Genomic DNA, 18,059 nt, shown 5'->3' on the forward strand with positions numbered 1-18,059 from the left:
ATTCCCACCCCTGCCTGGGCCTCCTCCAGGGGGGTCGACTTACCATTTCCACAAGGCAGAGTGCAAGAGGCTGAAGTTGGAAGAGGTGAGGGCCTTCAAGTTTAAGGCTTCTCTGTATGGGGGGGGGTGGAGAGTGCTGGGCTGTAAGTTGGCACATTACAAGGTACAGACTGGCTGAGTCATGGCACACACCCCCCCCCCTTGGGGCTGGCACTGGAGCCAGTCCACCCCACACCTAAGGGCTGGCCGAGGCCATCTGCAGCTTTTGTGTTGCCAGCAGCCAGGTGGGGGCAGGCAGGGGACTCCTGCCTGGGTGCCCCCTGCTGGCATGCTCCCCCCCCCAAGAGGATCCTCTCCACCCCATTGAGGTTCTGAGGTGCTGCAGTTTGCCTTGTGCAGGGGGTGAGGGTGCCCCGCTGCAACACCTCCCCCAACTCCCCGCTGGACGCCCCCTTCGGCAGAGCCGCCTGGAGAGATCACAGGCAGCCACATGAAAGGGAATTTTTCCCAGGCAGAGATGGAGTTGAAAGCTGCCTCCCACCTCCTCCCCCTGCCCCTGCTGTGCCAGGCCAGGCTGCTGAGCTCCTGGTGCTGGAAAGGAGCTTGTGACACGCGGGAAGGGGTTGAGGGTCAGAACCCCCACCCAACATGGCAGCTTTTTACCCTCCCAGAAACAATGACAGAGAAGTCCCATCTTCCCCATCTCTCTGCCCACTCAGCTTCATAAGTTGCCCCTTTCGTCATCCCAAAAGCCCTCGCCCACCTAAAGCCAGGCCGGACATCTTCAGGAAGTGCTTCCTCAAGTCTAGCCTCTGTCTCAGCCAGGCTCAAAGCAGCTGGGTGGGAAGCATGCCTCCCTGTCAGGTGGATAATATGCCTTATGCTGCAGGCCGGCCTCTGTGATATGCAGGGGCGTGGGGGGTATACAGCAGCACCCCTTCCTATTCGGGCTGCCCTGGCCTGCACCGTGTGGCCCTGTGGGTGATTTCCCCAGTCATCTGGCCTCAGGTCCCAGTAAACCTTGTGCCAACAAACTTGCTGTGGGTGGGGTCACAAGAGACAAAGCCAGGGTTGCCCTAGGCCACAGTCCAATAGCCCTCAGGCCTAAAGAGGGGTCCCTATATGTGTGCTGGTTACAGCCAGGTCCCCATAAACCTGGGCTAAAACTGCTCCCTGGGGACTCACATCAGTGGTTGGGAGAGCACTAGATCCCTGCAAGTAAGAAGAGATAAGAACCTGAACAGGCAGCTCAGGCCCCACCCCCAGGACTGCTGGCTGCTTTGCACTGATCAGGTGCTGTTGACTTTAGGTAAATAGAGAAGGTGGCCCCAGGTGAATGAAGGTCCCTGGAGGTTCAGGTTCTGAGGTAGGGGGACAATCAGGCAAGCGAGGTGCTCTAGTATAGCCACTGTCAGGTTAATAGCATTTCTATTCTCTGTCATCCAGGCTGGCTGTTCCTGCTTGTCCCCCTTGTGGATCCAGAGGGCCTCACTTCCCAAGAGATCCCCCACTCTAAATGTCCCTGGGTGATTCTTCCTTCCAAAGGTGGCCCCAGACAATCCCTGCCCAGCAACAGCCCCAAAAACTGGAGAGCAAAAAGCCAGCAGTGCTTCGTGACACAAACATGCATTCGTTTTATTCACAAAACAGCCTGGTTTCCTAAAACAATACAAACAGCATGTTCATCAGCAGGAAGCTGGCCATGGGCACGGGGGCCCAGGCCGAGGGGGACCCCCTGTGCACCCACCCCCACTGGCAGGGGACCACGCAAAGAAGCCCTTTCTTCTGCCGCCATCAGCCAGGCCGGGGGAAAAAAGGACTTATTTTCTCTAAGGGAAGTAGCCATGATCATGATCAGAACTATCGAAACATGGGCTCCCCAGGTCTCAACGAATAAACAGAACTTTCATTTTTGCAAAATCATTGTTGGGGTAGGGGATCCCATTGTGGGGACTGTGGGCCTGGGCCTGGGGGAGTCTGCTCCCTCCCCCTCTGTGAGCGCCTCAAGGCAGCTCTGCCCACATGGATGGACACAGAGGGGCTTCAACACGGCGCCATCAACATTCTCTTTATAAACGTGAGTGGGTTCTCCAGGCAAACTATGCACTATTTCATGGTCAGAAAGAATCAAAGGAAGTTTAAATGAGGGTGGAGTTAAACTGTGCTAAATTACAGTAGTGCTTATTAGTAACTAGATTTCAAAAGGTTACAGAAATTTACATTCTCTACACAAAACTGCATCTCCTGCACAGACAACATCGACATCGACACAGGAAGGAAACTGATTGTCCATTCTTTGCCCAGGAAGTCTCGGTACTTTATAGATTCGTCTTTACCTCTTTTTTTGTTGTTCTTCCGAAAAAGCAGTTAAAATTTTTTTCTTTTCTTTTTATACTAGGGACGTGGAGATGTTAAAACGACAACAAAAAATATATATATAAAAACAGGAATGAAATCTGTGAGAGAATATTTTTGGTTCTAAAGATGGGTGCATCCGTTTGTCTTCGCCCGAATCCCTTGCCGGAGACCACACGAGCAGTGACATTGCACGGAGAGGGCAGCTTTGGGTTCCCGCCGCCGTCACTGAAACCACCGGAAGGCAGCTCCCGTCGGAAGCATCACCTTCTGGCGGGGGCGGGAGACAAAAACAAGGAGAGAGTTCAGTCAGGGTCCGGCTGGGTCTGGTGCAAAGATGTTCCCCGTGGACGGCCTCATGGTGGAGGGATGGGCATAGAGTAAAGGCAGCCACCCTGTGGAGTTCCTGCCATCTTGGCCAGGCCAGAGAAGGAGCCTTGACCCATGGGGTCGCTGAAGGGCCTGGAGCACCCTGAGGCCTCCTGAGCCACTGTGCCCAGGAAGCTTCCTTCCAGACAGAAGCACCCCTTCCCCTGGTCCAAAGGCCACAAGCGCCAGGCGGCTGTGGTGCACCTGGGAGCTGTGTGCTCGTTTCTGTCAAATGAGCGTGTAAGCGTGTGCACTGGACACATATATGGATGTCCGCCTTGAGCTCTGCTACAGTGCGTAGCGTGTTTGGAGCTGTGGTAGAAAGGAAGGATGGATACTTGCTGTGTTTACTAAGAGGCTGTGTCTGTGTGCACTGGGCAGGGGTGTGTGCGCGTGTGTGTGTGTCTACAATAGACGAGAGTGCATATAGGTGTGTTCTCTGGGCAGGAGAGCAGATATATGAGGTTGGGGGCTCAGGGGGTGGGGAGCCACATTGAGATGCTGTTATTGTTTTCCTACCATTCTGGACATTTGCATCAAGCCCACTTGTAAAGGGGTGGGGACAGGGCAGGGACAGTAGGCAGAAAAGATGCTTTTGTACCCAGGCCTGGCACCATAGCTAGGCTGCCACAGCTGGGGGGGGGGGGCGGGGCGGGCACGGGGACAGGCCCAGCCATTAGGTGGAGAGAAAGCAATGGGAACCATTTGGCCTTCTTTAAGTCAATCCCATAGTGGACAGGCCTTGGCCACACCCCAGGCTCATCCCCTAGCTCAAGGCCCATTGGATCCCTGGCCATTAGCTTTACAACCAGACTGATCTTGGGGCCTCAAGGCACCCCAAATATGTCAGCAAGGTGCCTAGACCCAGGATTTTTCCAGGCCTCAGAGCAGGGCTGTCAGCACTGGAGCTGCTCTATCCTTGAGTGGCCTTGGGGGGAAAGGCTAGGCTCTGAAGGGACAAGTGAAAGGGTTACCTTTCAAAGCCACAGGGTCCACAGGACAGAACCCTGTCAAATGGGACAGGGGAGAGTCCCAGAATCTTAGGTCACAGACGGGAAGCTTTAGGACATGTCTGAAATTCGGAAGCTTGGGATGTGTATGGAAATCTCAAAAACTGACCCAGAACTCCAGGAGGGTGTTCAGAATGCTGGGGGCCTGGCTAGGAATGCTAAGCCCCTGCCTGCAGTTTGATGCTTGCCTTGCAAACTACAACCTAATAGGATGTCAGGATGTGGCTCTGATTTGGGGGGCAGTGAACTGGTGTCTCAAAGGCTGGTCTAGAACCCCAGAGCCCAGGGACTGGCTGGGCATCCCCCAGACCCTCACCCAGGCAGGAAAGGTGGGGCTGGGGGTGGGTTTGGACTGCCAGACAGACACAAGAGCCCACACACCTCCCTCTAAGGCGCCGTTACCTCCAGAGCAGCGGAAGGCTTCTTTTTGAGTTCCTCACATTTTCTGAATTTGCAAATCTGATGGCCAGTCTTTCGGTTCCTACAACTGCTGCACTGCTCACAGTTGATGCGCCGCCGGCAGGGCGGGCACATGCCACAGCGTTTCCGCTTCTTCTTGCCTGAGCTGATGGCGGAGGCCAGCTCGCCCTGCATGGGGTACTCGGCCAGGCCCGCCATGTGCAGCGCGCTCTCAGCCAGGAACACGCCTGCTGGGGTCATGATGAAGAGGCCTGGATTGATGGGGAAGGCGCCCAGGTAGGGGAAGTCGGACTGGCCATTGAGGGCTTCAGCACCTGCCACGGCCTCCATGTCAGGGAGGCCCGCGCTCGCCTCGCTCATCAGCGGTAGGTGCTCCTGCACCACGCGCTTCAGCATCTCCGTGGACTGCGCAAACTGCTGCAGAGTCAGCTGTCCTTCAGCTGCCAGCTCCGTGGCCCGCTCGGCCTTGCTCAGCAGGCTGGCCACAGCACCACTTTTGTGCTTTGAGGTAGGGTTGCTTTTGTCCACAGCCATGGCTGCGGCCAGGTCGTGCCCGTTGGCTAACAGGGAGGCAGCGGCTGCAGCCGCAGCAGCCTTTTCAGCAGACTCCCCGCTCATCATGCTGCCACCGCCACTGCCCCCGCTGCCCCCAAAGGAAGAATAGTGGGAGAGAGGGCGGGAGCGGCGCAGGCTCTTGTTGAGGGGTTCACTGATGATGCCGCTTTTGTTCCGACGTTCCGGGGGTGGTGCATCATCCGCCACTGAGGACGGTGCAGCAGTGGCCACCGCTGCACTCTTGTCGGCCACTCCTGCCTTTGGGCCACTGCCGCTGCTGCCATTGGTGTTGTTGCTACTGCTACTGCCGCCGGTGTCCTGGGAGCCACTGCTGAGGCTCGACATGGTGGGGCCGAGGCCCAGACCCCACTGCCGGGGGAGCCTGCCAACTACAGGGGGTCCTCAGACAAGTGCTGAGCCCTGCTGCCCACAACAGAGATGCCTGGTGGGCCTCGATGCTCAGGGCAGGCACATGGTCAGGTGTCCACGTGGAAGTGTCTTCACTCTGTCAGGACAAGAGGATACAGGATCAGGGCAGCAGTAAACATCTTTACCACCACCACCACCACCAACAACAACTATATTGCCATTATAACAACCACAAGCCTGACTAGGTATTTAATAAGTGCCAGCCCCCCAGCCACCATCACCCCCATTAGGATTTTCTAAATTTGTGCTATCTCAGTTAAGACTCACAAGAACCCTACAAAGTAGTGACTATGTAAGACCCTATTTTATAAATGAGGAACACAAGATTTAAGAGAATTGACCAGCCCATGAATCTATCAAGTGGCTCAGCCCGCTCTCCACAGCCAGAACTACCTTGCTAGGATCTGGGAGACCTGATGGAGGCAGGCAGTCCTTCCTAGGCTGAAAGGAGAGAGCTGGAGATGCTTATTAAGCTTGGGGGGGGGGGGGTAATAAAGTCACCTTCTGCTTCCTAATCTTCCTTCCCTGACCCAACTACGGAGAAGAGGAGTCGGAAGAGCCTCTGAAGGGTAGACCAACAGAGGGTGTAGACCAAAAAGTGTGGGAAGCTGCCCCTGGATTCTTATTTGATATTCCTATCACACACCAATTATCTCAAGGCTCTGGCAAGTCCTGCAGGTAAAGGAAACAGCTTCCTTTTGTCTAACAGTTTGCAAAACAGAGCTCAGAAACCTTATTTCAAGGAGCATGTATCCTCCTGCTACAGGACAGGCAGGATACTATGCCAGAGGACAAGCTGTCGCCTGCAAGAATGGGGGACACGCTTGTGCACACAGTGGCACACTTCCTTCTCACTCTCAAACCTCAGACCCCACTCTTGTCTCTACTTAGGCCTCACTGCTGAGTTCCAGTCTGGCTCCCAGATCGACCTGGGCTGTGGGCAGGAGGGACCTCTGGCTGGTACAAGTTGGAACTGAGAGTAGGTGTGACCCTTCCCAGGACAGAGCCTGTTCTGCTCAGGCCTCAAGACTAAGGCACATGAGCAGCCAGGCTCCTTGGCCAGGAGCTCTGGGAGGAACTGTTCCAGATGGAGCGGAGTGGCAGTTTCCTCATCAGCGCTGGCTCTCTAGCATTCCTTCCCTGTCTGCTTGCCTTGGCCCAGCAACCCCAGGAAAGAGGCGGGAGGACAGGGCCCAGCCTGAGCAGCTGGTGGATCAAGGGGGAGGCACACATCTGGCTGGGCCTGCCCCACCCTGGGCTTGGGGGCGGCACACACTGCATCTTTGTCCCCAGGCAACCCCACCATCTCCCAGTCATAGGACTCAGCCTGTCCCAGGAGGTCATCTAGTCCAACCCTCTGCACACATAGAGAGGGAAATTAAGGCCCAGAGCAGGCAAGGCCCCTGCCCCAAGACTGCTAAGGAGTGGTAACAAAAGAGGAGCAAGGGTAGGAAAGGGAAACACTATCTCCAGCAGGGATCAGCAGAAAGCCGGGCACTCTTGCCCTGCCCCCGTGGGCACCAGCCCACCTAGGTTCCTTTCTAGTGAAAGTAGATGAATGGTGAGGAAGAGCTGGGCAAGCTGGCAGATTCCACCAGGACAAACCCAAGAGGGCCTGTCCAGACTGGGCTTCAGATGTCACAGACGTCAGAGTTGTAGTAAGACGAAGAGGGTCATATATCCCCAAGGATAGCTTTGCTCCACCCTACCTCCTAAGGGCCAAGCCCAGGCTAGCTCTTCAGCCTCTCCCCTCAGAGATCAGTATCCCTCCAGGCACCAGTGACCCTGGCTAGGTGTTGGGGACTAGGGCCAGTGAGATCAGGCCCAGAGATCATCACCCCAAGTCAACTTACCCAGCCCCTGCCCAATTCAGCTCAACTACCCAGCCCTGCACTACATTCCTAGCAGCCCCAGACAGGAGAAGGCAGGCGCCCGCGGGTTGGAGAGCTGGGGAGGGGAGCAGTCTGTGCCCTAGCCCCTGTGTGCGTCCCCCGCCTCTGCGGCCTGCTGGCTGGTGGCAGAAATCGATAGCGGCATTAACTCTGCTCTTGCTCTACTCCCCCCTCCCTCCTCCCAGCTCCAGGATCTGGCTCTGCGTGCGGGGCTGGCAGGTCAATTAGAAGTCAGCTCCCTCCGACACAGCACGGCCTGCGTTCAGGGCTGGTGCTCTGGCTGAACCTCCCTGCTTTGTCTCCATCCTGAGTCTCTTGTGGTGGGGACCAAACCTCATGTTCTGTTCATCTGTGGCCCTCTCTTTGAATCTTCCATTTTTCTGTCCATCCTCAGGGATTACCCTCTCCCAGCCCCTCAGATCCTGGGACATGCTGAGCTCAGAACCAGAGAACGTGATATGTCATTGAACAGGTGCTTCGGGCAGAAGACTGGTTTCTTAGCCACACAAATTAAATGTGGGGGGTACACAAGGGTGGCTGGAATGCAGGTAACTGTCCTCAAACCCCAGAGTGGGCAGATATCAACACTTAGTCCCCAAGTCCTGGTCTCTGAGATGTTCCAAATCTATCCCTATACGTGGCTCATCTTCTTCTTCAGACCCTGGAAAAAGCTGATGCCCTGGTCCCAGTGGACCCCTGACCACAGAACCCGTTCACCCTACTCATAAGAGAAGACGGTCTCCCAGGCCCCAGCCTTCTACTGCAGGGCACACAGCAACCCTTCCCAGGCCAGGAAGGGCCTGGCAGTGCCAAGGCAGCAGGGGAGGAGCTGGGGCTGCGTTGAAGCGGAGCGGGAATGAGCGGGAGGGAAAGCTGGCGGGCAGGCGGGCGGCGGCGGGCGCATCCATCATCGGCCCTGCCAGGAACGCATCCAGCCCCCAAAAAGAAATACTGCGCCTGAGGAGGGACAACAAAGGGCTCCGTTTCATCAGCAATGTGGAGCCAGCGCCCCGCCGCCCCGCCAGGCGCGGTCAGCCCACAAAGGACCCCTTTGTCCATGCAGGAGCCGGGCCGGCCGAGAGCTGGGACCAGGGGCTGACGGGCGGGACAGAGCCCAGGGAGCGGGGGCTGGGGGGGGAACCAGTCTTACAGAACTGGGGGGCAAAGGGGGACATGGGGGAAGAAGAACAGAGACAGGTGGTGGGGATAGAGGATCATGAGACAGAGAACCCGAGGGGTGGGTCAGAGAAAGGGGGACTTGGAGAGGACAGGGCAAAGGGTCAAGGCTAGAGGACACAGCATCATGGGAAGCAGAGTCTGGGGGGCAAGACTCAGAGGGACCTAGGGCACCAACCCGGGTCCAAGAGACATGGAAACAGAGCCCCTGAGGAGAGAATCCCAGACTCAGGGACCTAGGGACCAAGAGAAAGCAACAGGACATACCCACAGGAGAGGAAGGCAGAGGGAGAGTCTTGGGGGAGACCAGATGAGACCCACCTCCTTAGGGTCCCAGCCCACTCTGGCCCAAGGTCTCAGGGAAGGCCATGGGGCCCAACTTTTTGTAGGTTCAAGTTTACCGGTTGGGCTAAGAGAGGGAGAGCCAAAGCTGGGGCCACCCCCTGCCTCTACCCCAGACTGTGGTCAGCCCCAGAAGGCGTGGACTCTGCCCCAAATGACACTCAGGCTCCCTTAACTAACTAACCCTATCAGCCAGCATTTATTGAGCACCTACTGTGTCCCAGGCCCCGTGCTCTCACGCTTCATATTCTCTCCCGCCTTGACTCCTCCCCCAAACCTGGGAAATAGGAACTATTAACCAATTTTAGAGATGAGGAAATGAAGACTCAGAGAGGTTCGAGCTGTCAGGACAAGGTCAAACAACTGGTGCTGTTTGGGGCAGAACTTGAACCCAGAGCTCAAGCGTTAGCTGACCCCCTGCTCTGGTGAACGCCTTTCCTCACCTGGGTAACTGACGGAGTAGCCCAGAGCAAGGTGACCCATCTACCCTGAGACTGCCTCCAACCCCCCAGAGTTGTTACCGTGCCTGTCACCTTTACGTGGTCAGGGGGCGAGCTGTCACAGACCCCAGGGGAGTACCCCCACCTGGGGGGCTTGGAAATACCCAGGCAGGAACCCAGAAGCTGGGCCAGTGACATCATAATGCCAGCTGACAATGAGGTCACCAGAAGTGGTAGCCATGCCTTCATCCCATCCTCAGCCCCAGAGGAGCCAGCATTCACCCCCAGAAGGGCTCTGTCTTCAGCCTCTCAAGCCAGACAGCAGGGGGTGAGGCACTGCGGCACTATAGGGTGGGATGGTACTGTCTCCATGGGGGGCAAGCAGGGGGACATGGGGAAGAACAGAGACAGGTGGTGGGGATAGAGGATCATAAGACAAAGAACCTGAAGGGTGGGCTCTCTGGCACACAGGTGGCCCAGTGGGATGTTCTAGATGTTCAGTTTCACATAGCCTCACAACCTGCCCAAGAGCAGCCCCATAGCCTGTGCTACTAACAGACCTTGTGGAGAAGTGCAGGGAGCTGGGCCACCCAATGTGAAACTAGAGCAGGAAGAGGAACCGAATGGGGATGGAATGAAGGGCCTTCTTGGAGGAAGGGGCCACTAGCCTGTGAGTTAAGGATAAGGAGAGGTTACCAGGGGGACACAAGCCTGAAAGGGTTCCTAAGAAATGGAGAAGTGGGTGCGAGGTGTGGCTGTGAGGTTGGCAGGGTCTTAACAGTGCAGGGCCTTGAGACAAAAGACAGAATTTTTTTTAAATTTTTTTTTTTTTACTGATTTACTGATATAGTTAACATACAATAAAATGCAGCCATTTATAAGTGGCTGAATAATTCAATACTTTTAGTAAATTTACAAAGTTGTACCATTACCACTACCAAAGGCAGAATGTGAACAAGGTCCTTACTTCTTTGCTGGCTGGAACAGCCTCCTAGCCATCCCTCCGGCTAAGGTAATACGCCTCCTGGAGGAGGCTGCATTTCAGTGGGGCCTTCAGGACCCTCAGGCACTAGTGCGGGGGAGCCAGACCTGCCATAGCCTGGGCAGGCCAGCTTTGCAGACTTGCACACCCTGGCTCATCACACCCTTCCCTCACAGTTCCATGCTCACTCCTGACATCCCTGCTCCGCTCCCTTACACTCCTCCACCCACCTTGGTGGGCTGGTCTCCTTAGCCTCCAAGGGAGGTGAGATGGACAGACTGATGGAAGGCTGGCCAGTGGTGGCAGGCAGCACAGACCACAGGCTACGGTGGTTGAACTGAGCTGAGCAATTGGGAGTGTGTGTGTGGGGGGGTTCCCATCTCTGATTTCCATGATTCAGCCTGGGGAGTTTCCAGAGGGAACAAAAGCCCCACTCAGGCCCAAGGAGATGCACATGGGACACTGGTCTTGGAGGCTAGGAGAAGTGCAGACCTGGCCGGAGAACACAGAGCACATATCCAGCTACGGATGGACACACATACAAGGACACATGGACCACTGCTAGCACCCAGCAGATGGCCTGGGGTGGGACATACCCTGAATACCACTAGAGTCTCCCCAAGACTACTACCTGTAAATTGACTGCCAAGGATAGAATGGGGGGCTACAATCATGTTTCCTGGACTCCATACCCTCTGACTCTCTTACACTCCTCCTTCCAAGGCAGGCACAACACCCTTGTCTAGGGACTGAAACATGGCTGTTCTCCCTTACAGAACTCCCCAAAATAGCTAGAAAAGGGGATCAGTCCATTTCATGGATAGGAAAACTGAGGCCCAGGCAGGAGGTATTCCCTGACTTGGGGCTCTAGGGAGTGAGATAAAGAACCTAGGACACCTCTGATAAAGACAAGGCCTTCCTCAACAGCCAGGTTCCTTCTCTGGGAAAGTCAAAGGATGAGCAGGGCCCTTCCATTTCAGTGTGACCTTGGCATATAGCTAAGCCAGTTTCCTCATCTGTAACACAGGGCCGTGAAGATAAGAGACAACATGTGTGAAGGCCTTCCTATGTGCCAAACACTGTTCATATTTTTCCATTGCTTTTTCAGAGAGGAAGAGAGAGAGAGAGAGAGACAAAGAGAGAGAGAGAGAGAGAGATGTGAGAGAGACACATTGATTGGTTGCCTCCCGCTCACACCCCCGGAGGCAAGCCTGCAACCAAGGTACGTGCCCTTGGCCCGAATTGAACCCAGGACCCTTCAGTCTGCAGGCCGATGCTCCAACCACTGAGCAAAACTGGATAGGGCAATGCTCTCCCCATTTAAAACTTCCTGGACCTTAGCTAACGTTTCGGAAAGTGGTGATGTCTGAGTCGACACCAACCTGGGATCAGAGCCCACACTTACTTACGGCCTCCCTCCTGGTGGGACTCACTATGGGGCAAGCCAGGGAAGGCTAGCTCAGATATTTGGGCCAAAGAATTGGGGGGATCTGTCCTTTTGGGGCTTGGAGGTGTGTGTGACAACTGGCTAGGGGACTGGAGTCCTGAGGTCTAGGTTTGTGCCTCCATCCTTTCCCTTCCTGTTTCAAATCCTAGGAGTGCCCCAGAGAGCCTAAATTCACCTTTGATGTGACCTGCAACTAGGGAAACTGAGGTCTAGAGAGAGGGTTTGGGGCAGATCATAGGATTGTGACCAAGCCCAGATGATGAGGCTTATTGGGGTGAGCAGCATGGGGCCCCATCTGCCTCCATCTTCCCAGATGACTTGATGATGGCAGGCACTAATACTGAGTGCTCATGCTCTGCCAGGTACTAAGCATTTTACATGCATTTTTTTCTCAATGAATTCTTTTTATAAGTCTAGTATTATTATCCCCATTTACAGATGAGGCAACTGAGGCTCAGGGAAGTAAAGTCACCTGCCTAAGGTCACAAGGTCAATTAGTGGCAGAGCCAGAGCTTGAAACAAGGTCTGTGTGACTACAGGGCCTGGCTCTCCAACACTAGCCAAAGGCTCTGAGGCACACGGAGGGAGGGATTTTGGCTGTTCAGCTTCAGTCTAGGGGAACCGTCTAAGTTTCCCATGGGTCCTGGCTCTCAGGCTCTGGTCAAAACACGTTAGGGCACTGTTGCAGAAAAGTCTGCAGCTGTACCCTAAGGCCCAGGAAAACACAGGGGAAGGGGCTGCGGGTGGGCCGGACGGGCCAGGCTGGGCCAGAGCTCCGGGCATTCCGGCGGCCTCCGCAGGAAGCAGAATGGGACGGAAACCGGCTCCTGCCTCCTCCCCCAGAATCCTGTGGGCAGCCCAGCCTGGCCGCACAGAGGCCCTCTTTGTGCCTGCCCCAACCCGCCACCCGCGGCTGGCCCAGGGTTTTGAGTTTCCTGGGGGGTGGGGGCCCTGCCCCTGCTAAACCTCCAGCTACCTCCCCCTCTCAGGGGCAGCCACAGCAGTCCACAGCTGGAGGAGGAAGTGAGAGGATGGCCAGGGGTACCTCAGAGACCCTCGGGGGCCTGGGGTCTGCCCACATCTCATCCTCCCAACACTTACACACCCTAATCAGGAGATGGAGGTAGGCAGAAGGACCTAGAGACAGTGACAGAGAGGCCACCCCCCTGAGCCTGCCCTCTGCCAGCAGCCACCAAGTCCATCACGAGCCACCCGGAATCCCCATCTCACTCCATCTCAGTGCTCTTGGGCTCAGGGTAGTGTACATAGAGGCTGGCCAGGTTGGTAGGGCAGCCATCTGTCAGCTGCCATTTTCCACTGTCCAGGGGCTTCCTGGAAACACAGAGCACATCAAGGGGGAGGTCTCAAGCTCGCTTCAGCATTTCTGGGGAAAAAAGCCCCTTGGGTGGTTTAACTGTGCTCAAGGAACACTAGACCCCAGGGAGTGAGCTCAGGTTGGAATGTGTATCGGGAGGAGGAACACTATGGACAAGTATAGCTACATGTGTCCGCCTGGGAGGTGTATCAGACACCTGTACATGCTGCATTCATGTGTGTCTGGGGTGCTGTGGGTGTGCCCAGGTGCATGTGTAGTCTCAGATGTCACTCTCTGTGGGTTTCAGCACTGATGTATACATGGAGCTTACATACCAATGTAGGTGGGTCTTTGTGTGACCTCCCCGTGTAAAAGTGAACTGTGTGCTATTTACATCGGTGATGTTCCTATATGCCCAAGAGTGAGTGTGTGTCGAGTATAGTGGTTTACACGGTGGCTGGATGTTTGTGGATTCTTCTGGCCTATGGGTGTCAACACATCTCTGCCACGTGTACAAGTGTGTGTGCGCGTGTGTGTGTGTGGACTGTGAGTAGTATCAGGGCCTCTGACGGGTCTGGGATGTGAGTCTGAGGCCCAACAGGTCTGGGGATGACGCAGACAGGAACTGATGCCAGGTGCTGGGGCCCCTATGGAAACAGGAAGCTGCACACAGGTGCACTGGGGCTGTGGTGAGGCTGGGCTCCGCCCAGGTTCAGTTTGTCCCCGAGAAAACAATCCAGGATTCCACTAGCTTGTCCTAGCCACCAGGAAGGCACCTGCCTTGTCTGCATTCAAAACCCAACAGCTCTCGCCAGTGTCTGCCCGCCTGCCTGGTCTGAGTGTGAAAAAAACTGGAAAACAAAAGCCCCCAGACCGAGGGCCCTCCCTGCAGAGGTGTGGGGGAGGCAGGCAAGAGGTGGGAGGCTGAGGGGGAGGGAGGGAGGTGTCGCTGCCGCCACAGCCCCGGAACACAAAAATAATGAGGCGAGAGGGGCCATGGGGCTGAGCCGGCTGGTTCCGGAGTCGCTATCTGACCTTGACAGATGCCACAGCTGGGCGCCTGGAGAGGCGCCGCAGCCACAGTGCTGCAGAACTCCCCTATCCCACTGCCACCTCCCCCACCCCACTGCCACCTCCCCCAGGCCAGGTCGATGGAGGTTCAGGCAGGCCCAGCCACAGGAAACCACCCCACCAGGTGGGAGTGGGGGAGGACCACCTCGGGGCAGGGAAGGCAGCAATGGGGTCTCCTGAGGGCCCCTGGTCCTCAGGTGTGGCTCTATGTATGAGAAACACACAGAGCGTGATGTTCTGCTTGTGTAACTGTGAGGCTGAGTGTGTGTGGGGAAGGGAAGCAAATTATGAGTGTGACAGAGACAAAGATCATACTTCTGTGTGTCTTTGGGGTTCACACAAGGCTAGGGAGATGGGCTGATGTCCCTGAAATTTGTGGCCATGTCACTCAGGGGTGGGCACTGATAATTCCTCTGCCTTCTTCCAGAACCACAGCTGTCCTAGAGGGTACAAGCCATGCTGGGAGCAGTGGGGACAAAGAGAGACACAGGCCCCACCACCACAAAGTTCTTTCACTTGCAGCTTGAGAGGTGCCCCTTCAGCCCTTCCTGGTCTACCCTCTCTCCCACTGTGGGGGTGTTCCCCAGCACAAGCATCAGTGATGGGCGTGGGGCTGGGCACCACCACTCTGGGGACACCAGTGAGGGATTGGGGTGTGAGCTGCAGGAGAGGATGCTGCGCTGGAGGTGGATTAGCAATTCCGAGCACTGGCTGCATAATTAAAAAATCATTACGGGCGGGCAGGCAGAGCCCAGCTCACGCTTAGAGCGGGTGGGGACACTGCCATGGCGCTCCCCCTCCCACGGCTTCCCCGAGGAAAAATCCCACCTGCTAATATAATTATGGAAAAACACAAGCACAGAAATTCGGTTTCAGCAAACAACGTGCCTGAGTGCCCAGGGCCTGCCTGGCCCTCAGCACAGTGAGCAGGCTGGTCATTGGTGCCCAGGGCTCTTGGCAGTGAAGCAGGCACTGCTTGGTCCATACTACAGCTGCTGACCACCCCCTCAGCAGCCCCCTAGAGAGGGGAGTAGGGGTCAAATAAAGCCTAGCTCCTCAATCCCAAATCCAGAAGAAAACTAGTCAGTCCTAATAGTTCACAAACGGGGAAACCGAGGCTAAGGAATCTGTGTAAGATCACTCTGTTTGTGGCAAAGCTGAGAGAGAGAGTTGGATCCCGCTGGACCAAGGCGCCACCGCAGGAGCTCACCCCACTCCATCCCAAACCTTCCCCTGTATCGCCCCCCCCCCCCCGCCGTTCCCATCTCATCAGTCATTCCCCAACACCCTCCACTCTCCCTGGGATGAATATCTCTCTCCTTGAGACTAAATGGGACTATCCAAGCCATGTACCCCAGCGCGGCCCAGAGCCTACACAAGCCTGCACCCCGTGGCGGGGCGCACGGAGCCCCAGCCTCCTAGTTCAGGGACAGGGCGTTCTGGGCTTGTCTGGGTTAAGCCGAGCGAGCAGAGCTGGCTCCCGCCCCGAGAAACGCGGCCAGCTCTGGGTCACAGGCCCCAGAACGGCAGGAACAGCCGCCATCACCTCGGGCCTGGAGCGGGCGGAGGGCGGCGCGGGGAGGGGAGACGGCCCTAATTAGTCGGCCTGGGACCCGGGCGGGCGGGCGCCGGGGCGGCAGACGCTGCAGCAGCCGGAGCCGCGCAGGCACATCCGCGGCCGGCCGGGAGGCGGCGGGGAGCCGTGGCGCCCTGCGACGCGGTGGGACAGGAGGCCTGGGAAGGCCCGGGCCAAGGAGATTCCGCACCGGGCGGGCCTGCCTCCCCTCATTCCTGGGTGCCACCAGGCACAGCAATTAGAGGCTTTCAAAGTTTGTCCTTAATTGGTTTCATTTTTGCCTCATAAATGATTCATGGCCCTGGAGGTCTGGGAGGCGGAGGGAGTGGCAGGGGAAATTTGGAGACGCTTTTGCCTGGAGCCAGGCCCCCCCTACCTGAGGCTGGAGACGGGGCACAGCCCTAGCCCAGCGGATGACGAGCTGGGGAAGCCTTGGGCAGGTGGGATCCTCCAGCAAAAATAAAAACCCAGGCCCTCTCCTTGGGGCACTGACTAATTAGAAATTGCAACTTCTCTGCAGACCAGAGCTCTGCCCAGGCCCAGAGCCACTGCAGCTGCCGGGGGCCCTGGAAGCATGAATAATAATGTGATGGTAAAAAAAAAATAACAGTGTTAGTAATAATAACGATGGGGAACACTTAAGGAGTTCTAAGTTCCAGGCATCCATTATTTCTTTTAATCACCTCCCCACCAAGCACTACCAGGGAGAGGTACCAGGACCCCTATTTTACAGATAAAGAAACAGGCTGGGAGAAATTAAGGCCCACCCTCTGATGTCAGAACTCCTCACTCCCTAAGCTCTCAGGAGCACAGGGCTGAAGACTGGACACCCAGAACCCTGCCTTCCAAATGGATCAAGATCTGCAGGTCCCAAAGAAGTGTGGGAAGTGCCTAAGGTCTGCAGGGAGACCCCAGAGAGCACCAGCAGCCCCACACTATCTGGGCCAAGCTAGCTCTGCCCCCTCATAAAAGCTGTGACCTTGGCTGAGCAACACCCTCACAGGGCCATCTGTAAAACAGGAAAATAGAAGCCCTATACCGCAAGTCCAGCACTAACTCTGCTGGGCATGGCATACAGAGAGATGCCATGGACCCCATCCTCAGGGAGCTCCCAGTCTAGGGGGGAAATGGACACACACACACAGAGAAGAGTTTAACAATCTATGCAGAGAGCCCCAAGTGCTCAACCAATGACCTAATGTACGGGGTAGGTGGTGGTGGTGGTGCCACCAGGGAGGACTTTTGGAGGAGGTGAGGTGGGCAGAGGAAGCTTCTTCTCTATGACCCCATACCTGGCCCACACAGGATGCTCAGGGAGTGGGTGGGGTGGTCCACTAAAACCCAAAGACTAGGGGTCAGTCCTTGAAGAAGCTCAGAACTACAGACCACATCTGTGATATGGAATTCAAAGTGCTCAGTTCAGCCTACCCGTGACGGACACTTTATTCTGAACCATTGAGAGGTAAGGCCCACACAACTAACTGTAGGGCTCACTTGGAGGCTGGAGGTGAAGGAATGAATGAACCAAACAAATCCACCAGTGGATGCTCTATAGACTGACTCCCCCTAGAGGCCCCAGGACTCTGAGCTGTTGGCTCCTGTGTGCCTCACAAATATCACCCCCTCTTGTGTCCTCCAGCTCCTGTCCCAACCACATGCACTAACCTGCTGGCCTTCTCAGGCCCTGGAGCCAGCACAGTCCCATAAGTGCCCTGCTGTCCCACCCAGCCCGGCGCTTCAAGCGGTTATACCTCCTTGCACCTCACCACAGCCCTCTGAGTGGTACATATGACCATCCCTGTTTCTCAGGTGAGGAAAAAGAGGCTCGGAGAAGCTAAGGGGCCTGCCTAAGGCCACACAACCTCTTGAAAGCCTGCGTTCCTTACCTTGGCCTCCTGCAGTCAGTATCTCTAACCTGTCCTGAGCCTAGCCATCTCTTACCCCAGCCCTGACCTTTCTGTCTGGATAAGACTGTATCAAACCCACACTCCTCCAGACACTAGAACTTAGTTGGGCCGTTGTTATAAGGGGCCCTAGAAATGGGGCCCCTCCATACCTGGGGAGCCCTGAGATATGGGGCCTCCTGCCTCAGCCTAGGTGGGTCGTCCTGGAGATTGGGTGGGGTGGTGGGGGAAGCCCACATGCCTACACAAGTGTCCAAGAGCGAGGTATGGGGAGAGGAGACACAGTGGTTCCAGAAGTGCCAGGGTGAAAGGGGTTGGCCTTATTATCTGTCTCCTTGGGATACAGAGTCAATTTCAAGGCTCCTGTCACCCACACACAGGAGGGGCTGCCTATGGCAGTGTTCAGCCCTTGGGAAGATGACGTATTATATGACCCCTACCCCATCCTGCTGGAGGATACAGCTGAATGACTTGGGCAAGTCACATCTCTGAGCCTCAGTTGCTTCAGCTGCACAATGGGCCCAATAATTTCCTTGAGCCCTTTGGAAAAGCCTTTTGGTATAGATTTAGAGGTTTTCCTTGAGAAAAGGGATTTGGAAGACCTGGACAAAATATTCCGTGGTCTGTTGCCTGGGGACACTTAAGACAATGGGTCGATGTACAGAAGTTTGACAATGGCTTGTTGAATATACAAACAAGTGACTGAGTTCTTAGGATGCCAGGTTTATCTCAGCAGATTCAGTTGACAAACCCTTTCCAGGTGCCCATTCTGGGTC

The 18,059-nt window shown here is 55.9% G+C and overlaps 1 protein-coding gene across 4 annotated transcripts in view; it reads right to left on the reverse strand.

Annotated features, from left to right (window-relative positions):
* Positions 1-1,610: 1,610 nt before the first annotated feature.
* Positions 1,611-18,059, reverse strand: part of CXXC5 (CXXC finger protein 5) — a 33,618-nt gene continuing 17,169 nt past the window's right edge. For all 4 annotated transcript variants that reach the window (XM_081135873.1, XM_081135870.1, XM_081135871.1 and 1 more), the window contains exons 2-3: positions 4,137-5,214; positions 1,611-2,625 (exon numbers count right to left, since the gene is read on the reverse strand). In XM_081135873.1, coding sequence (XP_080991999.1) covers positions 2,581-2,625; positions 4,137-5,054 — 963 coding nt within the window. In that variant the 5' untranslated portion in view covers positions 5,055-5,214 and the 3' untranslated portion in view covers positions 1,611-2,580. The remainder of the gene's footprint in view (positions 2,626-4,136; positions 5,215-18,059) is intronic.

The sequence above is a fragment of the Miniopterus schreibersii genome, assembly GCF_964146895.1.
Source record: "Miniopterus schreibersii genome assembly, chromosome: 4".
NCBI lineage: Eukaryota > Metazoa > Chordata > Mammalia > Chiroptera > Miniopteridae > Miniopterus > Miniopterus schreibersii.